Genomic DNA, 19,530 nt, shown 5'->3' on the forward strand with positions numbered 1-19,530 from the left:
TGGAAAAGCAAGCAAGTACATTACACAGATGGTGTGAAGAAAATAACTTGTAGTTGATGGAATATAGCTTGCTAACAGCAACACGAATGGCACCCCTTTCAAGGAGCCATTCAAACAACAGTTCTACATGTATATTAAGCTGTGGGAATCACCTTGTGAATGAAAAACTTGGTCAAATGAATGTGTTACATAAGAGTTCAGCTGCTTTCCCAGGAATGTTCAAAATCGGTGTTCTTTGCAATGCTGAAAAGTTGCTACCTTTGGTGCTTTCTTCATATCTTTGAAATGTTAACCACTATGAAGTGTTACTCTAAGAATGAATGCTTTTTAAAAATGGAGAACTTCTGGGAATTCTCTTTCACAGCTACTGTAAACAGTATTCTTTGTCAATGAAATAATAATTTAAGTAAAACTTGCAGAAATAAATTTATTAAGAACTTTATGAACAATATTGCTTGAATTTATCAAGAGGTGATCCGTGAAACCAAAAATCCATTATGAATCTGTTATGTGTTGGAACATACTGGCTAACTCATTGACTATTGACCCGTGTTATTATGTGGCAATATGAATGCTACTCGAATATTTTGTAAGCTTTGTGTGGAAGCATGTTGTTGGGAAGGAAGTGAGGTGGGCTCAGGCAGGCTACTTTGCTCTATGAAAGAAAGGGAAGCAGGCGACAGAAAATAGTGCAAAAGGACATAGCTTTAATGCCTTCTGGGTTTTAGTCTAATTTTAATGTTGGCTTGTGTATGTGAATTTATTGTAAACCATTCAGAGTGTCCCATCCAGAGCCGAGGAATGCAGGCGCGCACGGTTCGATAAGGTTTTCTATTTTTATTAAAGTTACAGTTATATCAAAAGCTTTTTGACTCATTCACCTAACTATGCTTTCTAAGAACTATTTCCCTGACTAGCGGAAAGTCAGCCTCCAGTTACAGTCTTTGACTCAGCACCCTCTCCTTGTTAAAAATGAAATGGACTGCCTTTAAGTCGATCTAGACTTATGGCGACCCTGTGAATAGGGTTTTCATGGTAAGCGGTATTCAGAGGGGGTTTACCATTGCCTTCCGCTGAGGCTGAGAGGCAGTGAGTGGCCCAAGGTCACCCAGTGAGCTTCATGGCTGTGTGGGGATTCAAACCCTGGTCTCCCAGGTCCAACATGTTAACCACTTTCGTGCACAAACGATGGCTCCTCCTAACCCCCACCAGCCATTGTTCTTCACGCCTCTGAATTCTGGGAGAGTGAGGGAAAAGGGGCTGGACCTCAACTTCTCCCTCTGAATGAGGGAGGCTAGCTGACTGGGTAGGCATGGAAACCTGCTGACCACCTGACTGGGTATCAGCAAGTGGATCAGGTGGCTTCTCGGACACAAGAGAAAGGGGTGTGTCCTCAGAAGCAACCTCTGACAGCTCTCCCTGCACTTCCGTGGGAGGAGTTGGGATTTGGGTGCGCTGAGATCCTCCCTCCCTCAACCTCACACCTGAGTCCTCAAAGTCAGAGTCCTCCTCCTGCAAGCCTTTCCCCCTGTTCTGTGTCACAACATCATCCCTCTTTCCATGGTGAAACTCCCCCCACCCCGTCAACCTGGGCCTGTCTGGGTAAGCTTCATGAAACTCTCACCAAATCTGGCGCATGCACTTCAGTTGCTGCTTCCCAAGAATAATCCTCTGGAGCTTACCCCAGCCACTGAATTAAGTACTGTAGTTTTCTTCAATGCCAATGAGAGTCCAGGATCCGCTCCACTTCATACTTTTCCTGACCATCCGCCATCAAGGGGGTGTGGCGCTTCCACTGTGTGATGGGAATCTGGCGGCTGCTCTAGAGTATGCAAAGAGCAATGAAAGACAGGATGAACCTTCAAAGTGGGGGGAAAACGTAGATGAAACACCACTGGGTTGATCTGAGCCTCCGCTTCAAAGGGTCCCAATCTTCGGGGTTGCAACTTCTGGCTCGGAACCCGTGTGAGCAAATACTGCATGGACAGCCACACTTTATCCCTGACTTGAATCTCTGGACTAGGCTGGCGGTGTTGATCTGCCTGTTGCTTATAGTCAGCTTTCACCTGCGTTAGTTGTTCTTGTAGCAACTGTTGCTTAGCCTGCAGCTCCTGCACAAATTCGCCCACCACTGGTACAATTGGGGTGGCCCTGGTATGACCAAATGAACATACGTGATACCCCACATTAGCAAAAAAGGGAGTCTTTTGCATTGAGGCATGTACAGAGTTGTTGTACACAAACTCCGCCAAACGTAGCAGCTTCACCCAGTTGTCCTGCTGATAGTTTACATAGCAATGGAGATACTGCTCTAAAGTGGCATTTACCCTCTCCATCTGCCCATCCGTCTGAGGGTGATGCATGGACGACAGTCTTAACTCACTTCCCAACAAATGCCACAATGCTTGCCAAAACCAGGCTGTAAACAGAGATCCCCAATCTGAAACCAAACTGGAGGGGAGCCCATGAAGCCAGAAATAGTTGGGCAGTCTCCAAAGTGGTTGGCAACCCAGCCCAGGGAATAAAATGAGCCATTTTACTGAAGGCATCTACAACCACCAAAACTGGCATCTTCCCCTGAGAAGTGGGGAGATCTGTAATGAAATCAAGAGTCACCATTTGCCACGGTCCCTCAGGCATGGGAAGAGGCTCCAGCAAGCTAGCAGGTCACCATGGTGTGTGCTTGGCTCTCATGCAAGTTGCACAAGACTGGATGTATTGTTTTATGTCATGCTTGACTTTCGGCCACCAAAAGTCTCGTGTGACAGTCTGCAAGGTTTTAAAAAACCCAAAATGTCCAGAAGTTGGAGTGTCATGACACTTTTGAAGAACCTTAGATTGCAGCTCTCCAGGAGGCACATACAAAGTCTCATAGTGATAGAGAAGACCTCCCCTTCTGGAGTAACCTGGTTGGCAAGTCTGCTCAGCCTGCTCCAGTTCTCGCATGAGCTCCTGAGCGAATTGGTCCTTCTCCTCAGCGCTGCACAGTTCCTCTACCCATGTTGAGCCTCAGCTCTCCCTAAAGGAGCAGGGAGGGGAGAGGCATGAGTTTCGAGCACCTCAGCTGCCAGAAGGCGCGGAATACCCAGGAGTTGTTGAGTCTGCTCGGGGCCTTGGGGTGGCAGTGAACTTGAACTCCAGCCAATTCCCACAGGTGACATGAGCTCCGTAGAGGAGAGTGCACTGCCCCCAGTCATTCCTGAGGGCCTGTCAGGGGACGACCCAGAGGTTGTACCAACTCCTTCCTTGCCAAGCAGTTCCTGGGACACTTCCAGCATGATGCCACCTCTTGACCTCGAGCCTGCAGCCCAAGAGTAGGTGTCTTCCGACGAGCCGTTGGAAATACGCCCCCCCTCACCTTGTGCCCGCCGCTGTGAGAAACGGACAGGGCAGAGACAGGACTTACGAAGGAGTCAGAGATTACAATCGAAAATGTTCCCTACATAAGCTGGCCTCTCAAAGAGGGGAGTCGCTGAGTCAACTTCCTTCACGTGCCGCAGAGCATGTCTAGAGTGTAGTTAGGGGTTTCTAGTGAGTAAGGCAGGTTTCTATATGAAGCGCAATGTCCTAGATGTATCCATTACTCTAATAAAGCAAGATTCAATTGCACCCGCGTCTCCGTCTCGTGGTTCCAGCTCTGGACGGGACAACCCAAGGGTCTGGACAACCAGCAGTCACCATTTTCTCCAGCAGAATAATATGACGTAACAAGGTAATAGGTTGATTCTCCTAGTACTCAGCTTGCGGGACAAGGGATCCGCTCGATGGTTTTGTGCCTGCAGAATATAGTTAACATGAGAGTGGAATCTGGCAAAGAACTGCACCCAACACACTTGATGCTGGTTCAGCTTCCGGGGCCGTCTGAAGGCTCTCCAAGTTCCAATGATCTGTGTGAACGTCCAGTTTGTGACACGCTCCCTCCAACAGGTGCAGCCAAGTCTCAAAAGCATCCTGAATATCTAGGAGCTCTTCCTCTCACACAGTATAACTGCGCCCAGTGTCTGACAACTTTCTAGAGAAGTGCGCACAGGGTCATAACCCCCCTCACTCTGAGCAACAGCACCTCTCCGATAGCCAATTCTGACACATCACTTTCTACCAAAAAAGGCTGTTGAGGATTGGCATGCTGGAGTACAGGCTCTGAGGTGAACAACTGTTTCAGTTCATCAAATGTACTTTGCATTGCTTCAGTCCAGTGAAAGGGCCCTGAACCTTTTAGGCAGTCTGTAAGGGGGGCTGTTTTGTTGGAAAAGGCTGTGATAAAACATCGGTAATAACCCCAAAAGCCCTGCAAGTCCTTCTTGGCTTTAGGTGGATGCCAAGAGAGTACACAAAGCACCTTTTCCGGATCCATCTCGACTACAGCGGTGGAGATGCGATAACCCAAAAAGTCCAGAGTGGTAAGTCAAACCCACACTTCTCCAGCTTGGCGTACAGGTGATGCTCTCCAAGTCTCTTTAGCACCGCCTTTATGTGTGCCTTGTGCTGCTCTCGGGAGTCCGAGTAAATGAGGATATCTAAACTATCACAAAATGGTCCAAATAGTCCCAAAATATATCATTCATTAAATTCTGGAAGACAGCAGGAGCATTGAACAATCTGAATGGCATTACTAAGTACTCGAAGTGTCCATAACGTGTCTTGAAGGCTGTCTTCCACTCATCCCCTTCCTTAATTCGGACTAAATTGTAAGCTCCACGTAAATCCAGTTTGGTGTAAATCTTTGCAGAGTGCAGGCGTTCCAGCATCTCCCCAGTCAGGGAGTGGGTACCAGTTGCGACCCAGGGGTGAAATAAGACGCAGACACAATATGATGGGTTAAACAACGGGCCACTTTATTAAACCAAATTCATATTATGATAATGAACCTGCAAAGGGGAACATAAGTGCAGGATTCAACTGGTGAGTCAGGCAAAGCCTGCTTGCAGCTATTCGGGCGACCCAAACCCCTGTCGGGCAAAGGGGTGCAATCTGTCAACCCCTTGCCCTGACCACACTCCAGTTGTGCGTAGGGAGGCCAACCTGCATCACCGCCCCCCGGTGCCCTGAAACTCCGGGTGGATGAGACCTGTTGGCCCCAAAGGCGACCCGTATCCTGCCCTTGGGCCATAAAACCCGGAGCTGCAGGCCTCCAGAACCGCCTATCACCTCCAAAGGTGCCTAAAGGTGTCACCTAGCTGCCCTTCACCTTCAACCTTTCCCGCACTTCCTCGCCACAGAAAGGGGACAAACCTCTGTTTAGTCACCCTTTACCCCACATTCAAACAAGATGTCCTTCAAGCCCCTCTGCAGGTCCTCTAAAAAGATATTATTACCTACATCGGCCATATGGATGCCATCTGACCGATATAGCTCAACCTTACTGCGCCTTATCTCTGGATGGTGAATGACAAAACCACCAGAGTCCGATAGAGCGAGACGGAGCTGCCTATTTACTTTTTTGCGGGTCCTATTTATCCCCGTAGGGTCACCCATACAATTCCAGTGTCTACGGGGTAAAATATCGGTCCAAATCAAGTGTACCCCCGGCCAACGTTGCATAATGGCCCGGAACAGTCGCCTGTTCAGTAAGGGCTCTGCCCTTCAACATGCCAAGATCATTCCCCCCCAGGTGAATGACCAAAAACTGTGGTGCATTCCGCACTACTGCCGTCTGGAAGAGCGCTGGAAGGAGCCCGTCCCAGCGCATACCACGGCGGCCCAACCATTGCACAGTAGCCCACCGGCTAAGCCCAAGCTGTGTGCCCAAACGCGACCTCGCCGCCCTGCGGCCTGCCCAAAAGACCATACTATGGCCGCAGAGGAGGATGCGCACACTTTTGTCTCCCTTTGTCAGGCCCAGGATGCGACTCAGGAACCAGACCAGAGGTTGTAGTTAATTCGTGTTTTATTAGAGTAATGTCCAACAAAGACTGCGCTTTCTCATGAAGCAATACAGGGATACAGGTCCTGTGACATTGGGAGAAAGTTGACAGAGCAAGGGGCTGCTTCCCACCTGTTCTTTAAGAAGGGGCTAAACGGGCGCGCAAACTTTCGCTCCTCCTTAACTCCCCCTCAGGTACTGCCCGCCTTCCCCCCCTTCTCTCCTGTCTTTTCAACCGCCTGCGTGTGCATGGTGAGGGGGGAGGCATCACCTCCTCCTCTTCTGAAGTGTCCGATTCCCCTATGGGTGATAAAGGAGGAGCTGAGGGTAAACCATCTCTCCGCCTTTCTGCTGTGATCAGCCTTCCCTCTTGCTCTGAGCTGCGGAGAAGGGAGGGCCTGGGAATGTCTGGGGGGGATTCTAAAACTTCAAGGCTCTCAGGCTCCCCGTTGCTAGGCGACCCTATCTCTGGCATGTCCTCTGTTTTGGCTTCGCTCCACAGAGGGTAAGTTCCTCCCTCCTCCCTCTGCCAGCCATTTGAATCCTCTTTTGACAACCCCCCAGGAGCCCAGCTCATCCTCCCGACACCCTTCCAGCGGCCTGTCAAAACAAACAATGGAAACTTATAACAGTGACAGAAACAAGTCACAAACTGGTTTTTGGAACCCCTCGAAAAGGCCGAATATAAGACCTATAGGCTGTGGAACGCCATCTGCCCAGGGACTGTAACTGGCCTTGGGAAAAACCCAAGCAGGCAGCCGTAGACGCCGCACCAATACGAAAGGAATGTGTCCCAAACGTGTTGGGATCGAGTCCCATATGCCCAAGGGCTAACCTGGTAACTGCCCAAAACTGAAATCTAGAAAGGGGGAGGCCATCCTTATGTACAAATAAGTATCCAGGCTGCTGTCCACGGACTGTTAAGAATTTAGCCAAAGCGGCTACTGGGCAAATTTTGTGTCGCTGTGAGGGGGAAAGAACCACCATACGTCCCCTCTTGCGTTGATCAGTCTTTGACCAGCGCAGCTGGACGGTAGCCTGTCCCTCCCTCCAACTAAAGTCAGACAGTAAAAGGGCACGGGAGGATAGGTCAGTTCTGGACCCCGCCAGCACCTCACTGATCCGAAAAGCTCCGAAGAACAGTGTAAGTGCGGCCGCATGAAAAAGCAGGGCCTCAAAAGGCGATGAACATAAACGTTCAAATTGGGCCAAGAGCCCTAGCAAAAGTTCTGGGTGAATAGGGGAGCAAGGATCAGGAGTGGCGGGGTGTTCCCTTGCCCAGCCTTCCAACATCTTACGAAGTCGGAAGTCATCAGAAAAGTCCCGCAAGCCTCGGGACTTGGCCAAAAAGGATAGGCCAGAGAGCTTACCTCAAATAGTTTTAACGGCAAAGCCCTTCCTCCTGCCCTCCACACAAAACTCTATGAGGTGTTCCACCGGGATGGGCCACTGCTGTACGTAACCCCTTTCTACCCTGAAAGCCAATAGCTCCCTACCTGCTCTCTGGTAGCTGGCCATAGTACTGGGCGCAATGGACAGGCTTATCGCTCTCTCCGACTCAAGTTGCCAATCTCCCACAGATCTGGCGGGACCACGTCCGGCTGAGCCTTGGCCCACGGCGCCAGGTGGCAAAACCTCTCCATCTGGTTCCGTGACAGAGCATCAGCAATACTGTTATCAATAACCGGTACGTGGCGCGCCAGGAACATAATGTTAAAGTGGAGACATTGTAAAACAAATGCGCGCACTAGGTGCATAACTCTGTGGTTCTTTGATGACAAGGAGTTAATAACGTGCACAGTGGACAGGTTGTCACACCAGAAGTGGACTGTGGAATCACGTAGCCTGTCTGGCCAAAGATGCGCTGCCGCCACGATGGGAAAAAATTCCAGGAGAGTTAAGTCTCTAGTCCAGCCCTCCTGAACCCAGTCTGTGGCCAGCTGCCATGGCTCCAAGAGTCATTAAGGATGACACCGAAACCCAATGCCCCCGAGGCGTCGGAGTGCACCTGGAGTTCAGCCTCCAGGAGGTGGTCCCGCCTCCAAAAAGAAATCCCGTTGAAGTCCTGTAAGAACTTAGCCCAGACCGACAGATCATCTTTGAGCGCACCTGAGAGCCTAATGTGGTAATGAGGACGGGACAAACCTGACATGGCGTCATATACTCGTCTGAGGAAAGCCCGCCCCGGTGCCACTACCCTGCAGGCGAAGTTCAATGAACCCGCCAGCTCCTGAAGGGTGCGCAGAGTTACGCTCCTGGAAGTCTGAACATGAGATAACTTTTCACGTAGCAGCTGTAATTTAGCCAGTGGGAGCCTACATGCCTGGGCTAAGGTATCTATTTCGATCCCCAGGAATGTAATAATCGGGGACGGACCCTCTGTTTTTTCTACTGCCAGTGGGACTCCCAGATCCCTAGACAGCTCCATAAATTGATCCATAAGATCTTTGCAGTCCCCCGTGTGTGCCCTTCCAGCAAATAAAAAATCGTCTAAATAGTGGACAACAGAACATGATCCAGACCGCCTCCTTGCTGCCAACTCCAGGAAAGAGCTAAAAAGCTCGAATACTGCGCATGAGATAGAACAGCCCATGGGCAGTGCGCGATCCATGTAATAATGATCTGCAAAAGCAAAACCCAATAGATCAATGTCCCCTGGATGGACGGGAAGGAGGCGGAATGCAGACTTTATGTCACACTTCCCCATGAGGGCACCCACACCACACCTCCTCACCATGCTCACTGCACAGTCAAAAGAGGTGTAGCGTACCGAACATAAGTGAGGTGGAATAAAATCGTTAACTGACTGCCCATGTGGATAGGAGAGGTGGTGAATGAGGCGGAACTCTCCCGGCGTCTTTTTAGGCACAATGCCCAGTGGAGAAACCCTAAGGGACAGAACAGGAGGGGAAGTGAAGGGGCCCAAAACTCTGCCCGCTTCCCTTTCTTTGTTAATCTTATCCAGAACCACCTGCTCCATGCCTAAAACCGACCTCAGGTTCCTAGACTGGAAGGCAGTCCGGGGCCCTAAATAAGGGATCCGAAAACCATTTGAAAAACCCTCTAAGAGGCAACGAGCTTCTTGAGCTAAAGGGTAAATGCTCAATAAGTGTTGTAAAACTGATAACTTAATTGGGCTGGGGCCTTTTTCCCTGAGTTGCACCAGGAGGTCCCTGCCTACGCTGCCCCTGGAAGTCTCTATTGCCACCTCGGTAAGGTCGGTTCCTGGGGCAGGCAGCGGGTGTGTGTTGGCCCCCGCAGAGTGTACACTCATGCCTGTACCGGCAAGGGTTCCTGCTACAGAAGCCACGGGAGCTAAACTCCCAGCAGAGTAGGCGGGGTTGAACCCCCTGCCTCGCTGGCCCGCGGGAAGGAACTTGAGTCAATTGCCTAGCTACAAGGTGGCCACTATCAGTCCTGTCTCCAGCAACCGAACGTGAATGAGACATGAACTGTAACCACAGTTCAGCCTCCTTCCTATCCCATGGCAAGGAGGTGTCATATGCCACTCTCATACGAAACGCCTCATTGTAAGAGAGCCACGCAAACCCCATGAACTCTGTGTAGGCCCTATAGATAATGTCTAGGTACTTAATCAGGACCAAACCGCACTGTGGCTGTTTTTGTATGATAACTCCTATGTATGTAAGGTAAGCAGGAAGCCAATTAGCCCAAGTGCGCTCATTCCGGCGCCTCTTGGGCCGCTCTACCTCCTTCTCCTCACTTTTTTCTTTGTCTCTCTTAATTGACTCTCTGTATAACAGGGAAAACAGGTCAATGTATTCCCCGTTCCATATTTTCTCTTTTGTGGCTGGGAGTAAATGAAAACCCAGAGGGGCAGAAGTCTCGCTAAAAGGGATGGCGCCCTCTTTAATATGCCCCAGTGGGTCGCTGGAGCCCTGAGGGACCACGGAAACATCCAAAGAAACTGTGGGCTGGGGGGAGATGGCTGTTTCAACCACGGCACCTGCTCGAGAAGATGCCCAGACACGCTCACAGGCCTCTAATGAAGAGGGGGGTAGTGACTGTGTGTCACCTGTCTGGGCCGTTGGAAGAGCAGCCTGGGTGTCAGACTCAGTGTTATGTGGGAGAGAGAAAGGTAAAGCCTGGCCAGGCCCCCAATATGGGTATCCCCATGGGGGCCAGCCCCACGCAGGGGCCATCCCTGGGGAGCCAGCCACTGCGTACTCACCCGATTTTCCATCGGACACCGCCTCCATAGCCGACTGCTCAGTAGTAGCGCACCATTCTTGTATGGTAGCCTCTCTCATGGATCCGCTGGGACCCGCCTCAAGGGCATCCAGACGAGCTAGAATTGATTCAAACGTAGGCTGGGTAGAAGCTGGTGAAAGTAATCTCATAGCCACGTTGGACTGACTAACCCCAGATGATGTTTGATCTGCACTGGATGCCTTATTAGTCTGCCCCCTGGTGCGTTTCGCTTGGGGGGTGCTTGCCGTAATGGCAGTTTGCTGGACAGGTTGAGATTGAGATTGGCGAGAGGAAGCTCCCTCCAGAGCTATGAGACGGGCCAGGACAGCCGCCCATGGTGGCTCGCCAACCCCCGCCCCAGTTACCCCCTGAGGGGGAGGCCCCATATTTGTTCTAGGGGCCCTTCCTTTTCCTTTAGGCCCACCTTGACCCTTTTTGGGGGGGCATGGTCAGAGGAAGGTGAGAGACCTCAGATTCCCACCAAAATAATCATTTCTTTATTTATTGATATTATTATTTTATGTATTAGGTATATGTATGAGTACATGTAAACAGAGGCTTCCTACTGTGCGCCAACTCCCTGAAGGCTAAAGCCTCAGAATAGGTGGAGGGGGGGGTTGTATCCACCCTTTCCCTCCCAGAAGCCCTAGTGCTGAGGCCGTGAGAAGGGGGGGCAAACTGTCAAGCCAAGCGGCTGGTATTGCAGCCGCCCAAAAAAACGCTTCCCCAGCCCCCGCTGAGACAGTAAGGGAAGGGGGGGCGAGCTGCCAAGCCGCGGCTAGCCGCCAATCAGCTGGGCGAGCTGTCAAGCCGCCAAACCGCCAAGCAGCTGGTAGCAGCCGTCCGAAATAACGCTTCCCAAGCGAGATTGTAAGGGAAGAGGAGGGGGCGATCTGCTAAGCCGCAAAGCGGCCGTCAGGCCGCCTAACAGCTGATGTCACCGGGGTTCAAACGCCACCTTCCCGATCGCCGCGATCGCAAGGAGAAAAAAGGGGGGGCGATCTGTCAAGCCGCAAAGCAGCCGTCAGGCCGCCCAACAGCTGATGTCTCCACCGTTCAACGCCACCTCCCCGATCACCGCGATCGCAGGTAGAAAAAAGAGGGGGTGATCTATCAAGCCGCCAAGACGCAGAGCCGCCACTGTTGCCCGCCATGAGTCGTCGAAGCTCCTCAAAATGGCGCCGACATCACTGTCTCCCGCTCTGAAATGGCACCACAGGCCACTCCAGAAGCGCAGGTACTCAGTTGCCACAATTATGAAGAGGGAGAGGGGGCGGATAGCATGAGCCTAAATAAGCTCGTATGCCCCGCCCCCTCTAGAAGCGCACCGTGACTGCGTCACCCCAGTCCGGCACGCTTGCCCTCTCCAGACATGGAGGCTCAGGCTTCACCCAGGCCGCAAATACGCCCCGCAACCCGGTAAGTTCCGGGTGCGAAGCGGGGTTGGGAATGGTGATTTTATTGAGTTCACGGTAGTCCTGATACGGGCGTAACTCCCCACTTTTTTTCTTGACAAACAACAACCATGCCCCCGCAGGGGATTTGGATGAAGCCTCTCCGTAGGTTGGTATCCAGGAATTCCCATAGTGCTGCTAACTCCGGTTCTGACAGGGAGTAAATATGCCCCAACGGATTGTGTGCCTCTGGCAGCAGGTCTATAGCACAGTCATATGGGTGATGAGGGGCAGTTGGTCAGCTTCTTTCTTGTTAAACACATCCCGGAACTCCTGATACTTTACAGGTAGGGGCATCTCTTCCGATGAGGTTGTAACTGCCAGAGTCAAGAGCATAGACCTCTCTGGGGGCTGACAATGCTGCTCACAGTAGTCCAACTGAAACGTCACAGTCGCATCCTTCCAGGAAATGACAGGTCATGTTTTGCCAGCCAGGTCATACCCAGCATCACTGGGAAATGGGGTAAGGCAGCTAAATAAAAGGTTATCTGTTCCACATGCCCTGGCAGTTCCACCCTCAGTAGTTCAGTAGCCTTGGTGACCACTCCTGACTTCAGTGGCTGTCCGTCAATGGTTTCCACCATGAGGTGTGTCTGGAGTTCAGTAATAGGCACTTTGTGCTTATGAGCAAAGTCCAAATCCATAAAATTGGAGGAAGCCCCTGAATCCAACATGGCAAACACTTGAACTTCCTCCCCTGCAGGCAAGCTCAAGCGGACAGGTAAATGTAAGGCAGATATTGGTGGGAGTGGCTCAACCTGAGGTCTTTGACTGACAGTCGATCCCAGCTCTTTGACCTCTACAAGGGCTGGGATTTGTAGGTTTCCTGCACTGGTGTCTTTTCCATTTTGGAGGATCAGGGCCTGGCTGTATGTCCTGCCTTCCCACAGTACAAGCATAAGCCCTCCTTGCATCTCTTCTCCTCCTCTGACAAATGTGGCCACGCCCCTCCAATTTTCATGGGCTCTCCCCCCCGACGGCAAGGGGGTCTCCATGCTAGTGGATTGCAGATGTGGGGAAGTGGCAAGGGGGCAAGGATCCTTCCCTACTTTCATGTCGGCGACCCTCTAGCCGGCTGTCTATCTGGAGACAAAGCTGCATGAGTTCTGCGAAAGTTCTTGGTGGAGGTGCTTGAGCGAACTCATCCAAAATCTCTGAGTTGAGGCTCTGGCTGTATAAGAACATCAATCCAAAGTCATTGAAATCCGTCTCCTGAGCCAGGATGTGAAAAGAGTTGTTGTAAGTTCCAACCTAATTTTTCCCTTGTCTTAAGCGCCCCAGCTGCCTGGACACTGTTTCTTTGCACTGAGGGTCCCGGAAAATCTCGGCCATGGCATTAATGAAGGCAGTGTACTGGGTCAGGACAGGATCATTTTGAAGCAGCAGCTGGGTGGCCTACTGAGCAGCTTCCCCCTCTAGAAGAGTAATGATGAATGCCACCTTCACATCGTCATAGGGAAATTCCAATCATCATAGGGAAATTTCGACTGTCACACATGCATGTACAGTTCACACTGGGAAGGAATGTGGAAAATTGTTCGACTTTCCCCGTATAGCGGATTGGCATTCCTACCAGGGGTTTACTCCTGGGTGCCGGCTGGGGCTGGGCGCCTCCCTACCCCTGTTTCTTAGGAAGTCCCTGAGTGACCAGCTGAATCATCTGGAGATGCAAGGCTTGATTTTCGGCTTGAAGAAACTGGGTTTCAGTTTGAAGCCTCTGAAGTTCAGTTAGCACAGCTTGATGAAGGTCCCCCCTCACTCCACTGCTGGCTTCCATCCTTTCAGTCATGGGGGCGTTGGAGGGAGAAGGTGTCGGCTGAGTCAAACTGTCCCATCTGGAGGCAAGGAACACAGGTGTACACGGTCCAGTAAGGTTTTCTCTTTTTATTAAAGTTACAGTTATATCAAAAGCTTTTCGATTCATTCACCTAACTATGTTTCTAAGAACTATGTCCCTGACTAGTGCTGACTAAGCAAGCCTCCGGTTACAGACTTTGACTCAGCACCCTCTCCTTGTTAACGCCTCCCTTAAATAGGTTTCACTTTTGTGCACAAACAATGGCTCCTCCTAACCCCTGCCAGCGGTTGTTCTTCACGCCTCTGAATTCTGGGAAAGGGGCTGGACCTCAACTTCTCCCTCTGAATGAGGGAGGCTAGCTGACTGGGTAGGCATGGGAAACTGCTGAGCACCCAGCTGGGAATCATCAAGTGGATCAGGTGGCTCCTCGTGTGCAGGAGAAAGGGGTGTGTCCTGAGAAGCAACCTCTGACAGCTCTCCCTGCGCTTCTGTGGGAGGAGTTGGGATTTGGGTGTGCTGAGATCCTTCCTCTCTCAACCCCATGCCACAGTCTTCAAAAGTGAGAGTCCTCCTCCTGCAAGCCCTCCCCCCTGTCCTGTGTCACAACACAGAGGCCTTGACACAGAGAGGGCCAGAAATCCAAATAAATGTGGTGATGACTGTTTACTGCTGTTTCCTGTTAATATACAGCATTTTTCATTTAGCTGTTTTTTTCACTGATTTATCCTTGTCTTTGCTTTCCAGAATCACCAAAGTCAGTTGGAGATTTTTGATGAGAATGTCGCCCACATAAGCACTTGGCTGTACCAAGCTGAAGCCCTGTTGGATGAAATTGAGAAAAAGCCAGTCAGCAAGAAAGAGGAGACAGTGAAGGTGGCAAACCTAATCTCTTACTGATATGCCTTATACAGTAGTAGTATATTTTGGTTCCAAATGGAACTCCGCCAAATTTCTTGGTTGATTTTTCTCTCGCTACACTCCCTCCTTGTTTAATCTAGCTACGTACTAAACACTAAGCTTGTGCTGCTTTTTCCCCTCTTTCTCAGCGTCTAACATCAGAATTGGATGATGTTAGTCTCAGAGTAGATAATGTGCGTGACCAAGCTATTATCCTGATGAATGGCCGCGGTGTGTCATGCCGTGAACTGGTAGAGCCCAAGCTGGCTGAACTGAACAGAAACTTTGAGAAGGTATCACAGCACATCAGAAGTGCTAAGGTGAGAATGGAAGATCTGCAAAGCAAGGATGTTGCTTTGTGATCCCAAAACACTGCCTTCCTCCTGTTTAAAGTTTATAAACTTCATATATAGTTTTGTTCTATTCTTAATGTTGTGGTGGAATGAATGCTATTCAGTTATATTTAGAGTTCAGTCAGGTACAAACTCTTGTTTCGATAAGAAAAAAGTGTTGTAGGTAAGCTGCTTCCTAGTATTTTATTGGTGGGTTGGCTTGTTGCACATTTCAACTCTGTTTTCATCGTTGGAGGAAGTTTAGAATAACTAACTGAAGGATTTTATTTATTTATTTATTTATTTATATCCTGCCCTTCCTCCCAGTAGGAGCCCAGGGTGGCAAACAAAAGCACTAAAAACTCTTTAAAACATCATAAAAACAGACTTTAAAATACATTAAAACAAAGCAACTTTAAAAACATTTTTTAAAAAAGCTTTGAAGAGATCTTTAAAAAGGTTAAAAAACATCCTGTTTTTTTTAAAAAAAGTTTAAAAATATTAAAAAGCAATTCCAACACAGAAGCAGACTGGGATAGGGTCTCAACTTAAAAGGCTTGTTGAAAGAGGAGGGTCTTCAATAGGCACCGAAAAGATAACAGAGATGGCGCCTGTCTAATATTTAAGGGGAGGGAGCTCCACATTGGAACATCCATGAGGATAGTAAATTGCTGTAAATTGGCAGAAAGATACCAGCTCTGCCTCTGACAAGCTACATTGCTTAAGGGTTTTTTTAAAATTAAAAATAACACATTTAATTTACAAAATATTACCAGTCTAAAAGGGTACATAATCACTGGGGGTGAGATCCAATGTAACATTGGTGCAAGGTGATTGATAATTTGGTCTTGCACAAACTGTAGCACACAAGCTTAACTGTCACCAAATTTCATAATAGCAATTGAGCTAGGGGATCATAGAATCGTAGAATTGGAAGGGGCCTGTAAGGCCAATGAGTCCAATCCCCTGCTCAGTGCATATCTTACAGGTGGCTGTCCAGCTGCCTCTTGAAGGTTTCCAGTGTTGGAGAGCCCACCACCTTCCTAGGTGATTGGTTCCATTGTCGTACCACTCTAACCGTTAGGAAGTTTTTCCTGTTCTTCACTTGAAATCTGGCTTCCTGTAACTTGAGCCCATTATTCTGTGTCCTGCACTCTGGGATGATCGAGAAGAGATCCTGGTCCTCCTCTGTGTGACAACCTTTCAAGTACTTGAAGATTGCTATCATATCTCCCCTCAGTCTTCTCTTCTCAAGGCTAAACATGCCCAGTTCTTTCAGTCTCTCTTCATAAGGCTTTGTTTCTAGTCCCCTGATCATCCTCATTTTCCTCCTGTGAACCCGTTCCAGTTCGTCTGCATCTTTCTTAAAGTGTGGTGTCCAGAACTGGATGCAGTACTCAAGCTGAGGCCTAACAAGTGCCAAAGAGAGGGGAACCAATACTTCATGCGATTTGGAAATTATACTTCTGTTGATGCAGCCTAAAATAGGGTTATGCAACATCTTTCACAAGTTCAGGGCACCAATTGGATTTAGCTGTAGGCTATGCTAAGGGTGAGTTTCCCACTAGTGGAATGGCTGTTGTGTGAGTCGGCTGTCATAACTGAATATCATCCTTTGACTTTTGATATGGTCTAAGCTCTTCAGAAGCTATAAGCTAAGCCTTAAAGATTCAAATTAATCATGACTAGGCATTACCCTAGTGTGGGTCTCTGGGAATGGAAATCAGCTCATCACTCTTGAGTGATTATCCCAGTTCTCTGGTTCCTAGGTGTGATTTATTTTTTTTTCCATCTTGCACTGGAGCTAATGAATCAGGATGTGTGGCCAAAGTTCTCCCACACCCAATAAAAAATACTGTAGACAGCTACTGCAAGATCTGATTCTGCAAATAGGAAGTTATTTTGCAACGTTACTGAGGCAGTTATGTAGCATTCCTGCAATTAAAAAATATATCCACTAATTGCTACATGTTTCCCCCCCTGTTTGCATTTGTCACTGTTACATCAGATGCCTTTCAGTCAGGAGCCACATAAAATGTTTGCCAAGCAAGAGCCCCATGGAACTGCAGTGGAAAATGCAGACTTTGACAAATTTGAATATGAGTTGCAAGATATGCTGAAGGTTGTGGAAAAGCACATGGAATCAAACGAAGATGATGAAAAGGTTTGTAGGGCAGCATGAAACAGGCTATTGCACTTGATCATGTTTAAGAAAATAGCTTGGGTCAGGGGGGAACCACAAACCTGATTTTTCATATGGAGGCTTTTGTTAATGTACAGTAGACATTTGTGTAACCTGGAAGTCTATTAAAACCATGACAAACCACACAATTATTGCTGCATGAGATAAATGTCAACTGTCATAATCATCTTGATGCACTCATTCCTTCATGTACATGTGCCCATCATTATAATGATGATGTTGTTGTTGTTTCTGAAGGTCTGCCCCCTTTCAATCCCCCCTCATGTTCACTGTCTCTTTCAGAGCCTCTCGTTACCTTTATGCATGACAGCCACTGCAGTGTGATTACTGATAATGTCAGAAGCACCAGCTTGAGTGGGTGATGCCAAAGAGTGGTTCCTCTCTGTGTCACAGTCACTCCACCTGAAAATTGGGACACTACTGGCATGGGAAAGAGTTGCCCTATTTGGCACATCCATGTGGTCTGGGGCTTCTGATGTTACCTTTGCAGTGTAAGAAGGACCTGTGGCTGGAGCAGCTCCAGGGTAGATAAAGGAAATGCTTTGAAATAAATGAACAAACGAACACATAAATACCAGATTATTATTTTTAGGCTTCACATTCATTGCTGCATCTACTTTTGCCTCTGACCCCACCTACTTTTTGCCTCTTTCTCTGCCCATCCCTGGAATGTGGGCCCTAGAAGTTTACCTGTGTGGGAATGCAGCTCTTGGGATGATGCTACCCCCCCTTGTTATAAAGCATGAGTGGAGGCTCATGGCTTCTGGCGTTGGAAATCTGTCTCAGTTACATGAATTTCAGGCTACTTAGCTAGATTGACTAAATATTTAAAATAAATCTCCCTTTTTTAAAGTTTACAAAATGTAAACTGCCCTGGAAATTTTTTAATGAAGGATGGTATAAAAACATTGTGTGAAGACACATGTCTTGTTTTGCCACACAGACATAATTGGGAACCCAACCATCACATTGATGTATTCAAGCCAAGCATATATTCATCCATTTTTCTATACATACTATACATGTTCTCCTGTACAGACGTTATCTCCGCTTAGGAAAAGTATCTCTTCTCTTAAAGTATCCCTAAATGCTTAGAGATCTTGTGCTTGTATAATTTTAGTCGGATGAGGAGAGGGCCCAAATTGAGGAGGTTCTACAAAAAGGCGAGCAGCTTTTACAACAGCTAATGGAAGACAGCAGGCGAGAGAAAATTCGTTTGCAACTTCTGCTTCTTCAAACCAGGCAAAGCAATGCTAAGGTCAGTTAAAACTATTGTGTTCTGCCCCCCCCCCAAAACAAACAAACATACACAGTAATGGCCACCAGCTTGGATGGCTTTAAAAGAAGATTAGACAAATTCATGGAGGACAGGGCTATCAATGGCTACTAGCCATGATGGCTGTGCTCTGCCACCCTAGTCAGAGGCAGCATGCTTCTGAAAACCAGTTGCCGGAAGCCTCTTGAGGGGAGAGTGTTCTTGCACTCGGGTCCTGCTTGCGGGCTTCCCCCAGGCACCTGGTTGGCCACTGTGAGAACAGGATGCTGGACTAGATGGGCCACTGGCCTGATCCAGCAGGCTCTTCTTATGTTCTTATGTGACAGAAGTCGGAGGAAGGAAAATATGCTTATTGGGGTATGTTCTGTTGAAGCTGGGTGAGGATTTGGGACCAATTACCTCAGTATTAAGAGAATGCTAATATTAAGTAGAACTGTTCAGCTCTTTTGATCTTGTCTATAATTGATGCAATTCAGCGCTTGTAAACTGCTCAGATACTAATTCCCTGCCATCTTCCCTAGCGAAAGGAAAGTGACACTATTTTCTGAACTACAGAAAGGACTTAAAAGCTGGGTAGGTGTTAGGCCCTCAACCACAACTTTGTTTCTATCAAGTGGTGGCAAGGCAAATGGAGAAAAAGACAGAAGAGAGAGCCATGGAAATGTTACATAGCAATGGCCATGCATTTTTCTTGTTTCTTATTCTTTTCAAATATGTCCCAACCACAAGATTCTTTTCAACTGCATTCAGCACTTTGGGAAATAGCCTGTCTTGTTCTGAGGTGCTTTGTAGACTGCCTGTTTAGCCCTTGCAACTATCCAAGTCCCCTGCATTTTTATTTGCTATTGGGAAATAGAAACATGAACATAACGTTCCCACCCTTTTGACAGATGTGGATGAATTTTGCAGGCATGCTAGTCCATCCAGAGTGACTAAAGCCTGCCAAATGATAGGCAAAGAGATCCAGGGGCCTTTGTACCGGACAGATTTTAATGTTCGCTTTTTTTTTTTTAAAGGGACCATCTATAACTCTTTTAATTTTTGAGCACACTGGATGAAAATTGCAGGCAAAGGCATGAATCCTGCCAAATTTCAGAAAGATAGCTGCAGTAATTTTCTTGCAAGGGTAGCCATTACATTTTGTGTTTGTGTGAAAAAGAAATAATCAAATCTGCTGTAATGTTTTATGGGCAGTTGGTCTGAAAATTGAAGGCATGAGAGAGGTGCCACTGTGTAAAAAATCTGCCAAATTGTTGACAAATAGGTCTGGGGGCTTTTGTGCTGGGCACCTTTTTGCAGTTGATCTTTTGGTGGGAAGAACTAAAAGGGATTCACTTTCTGGTTAAAACAATTAACTTTGATAATAAGGTAGAACTGTCCATAATGAAGGAGCTGTTCTTCCCCTGCCCCATCTTGGTGTCTTTTTAAGTTAGAGACATGAGTTACAATCTTACAAAGCTGCTTCCTCCCTCAAAGCACTGGGGTTGGGGGATGC

General features: G+C 48.3%; 1 protein-coding gene across 3 annotated transcripts in view; it reads left to right on the forward strand.

Annotated features, from left to right (window-relative positions):
• UTRN (utrophin) overlaps positions 1-19,530 on the forward strand; it is a 521,915-nt gene that overhangs the window by 171,492 nt on the left and 330,893 nt on the right. For all 3 annotated transcript variants that reach the window (XM_061624044.1, XM_061624041.1, XM_061624043.1), the window contains exons 36-39: positions 14,072-14,200; positions 14,374-14,544; positions 16,565-16,720; positions 17,880-18,017. In XM_061624044.1, the coding sequence (XP_061480028.1) occupies positions 14,072-14,200; positions 14,374-14,544; positions 16,565-16,720; positions 17,880-18,017 (594 nt within the window). The remainder of the gene's footprint in view (positions 1-14,071; positions 14,201-14,373; positions 14,545-16,564; positions 16,721-17,879; positions 18,018-19,530) is intronic.

This window comes from Rhineura floridana, chromosome 4 (assembly GCF_030035675.1).
Source record: "Rhineura floridana isolate rRhiFlo1 chromosome 4, rRhiFlo1.hap2, whole genome shotgun sequence".
Classification (NCBI taxonomy): domain Eukaryota; kingdom Metazoa; phylum Chordata; class Lepidosauria; order Squamata; family Rhineuridae; genus Rhineura; species Rhineura floridana.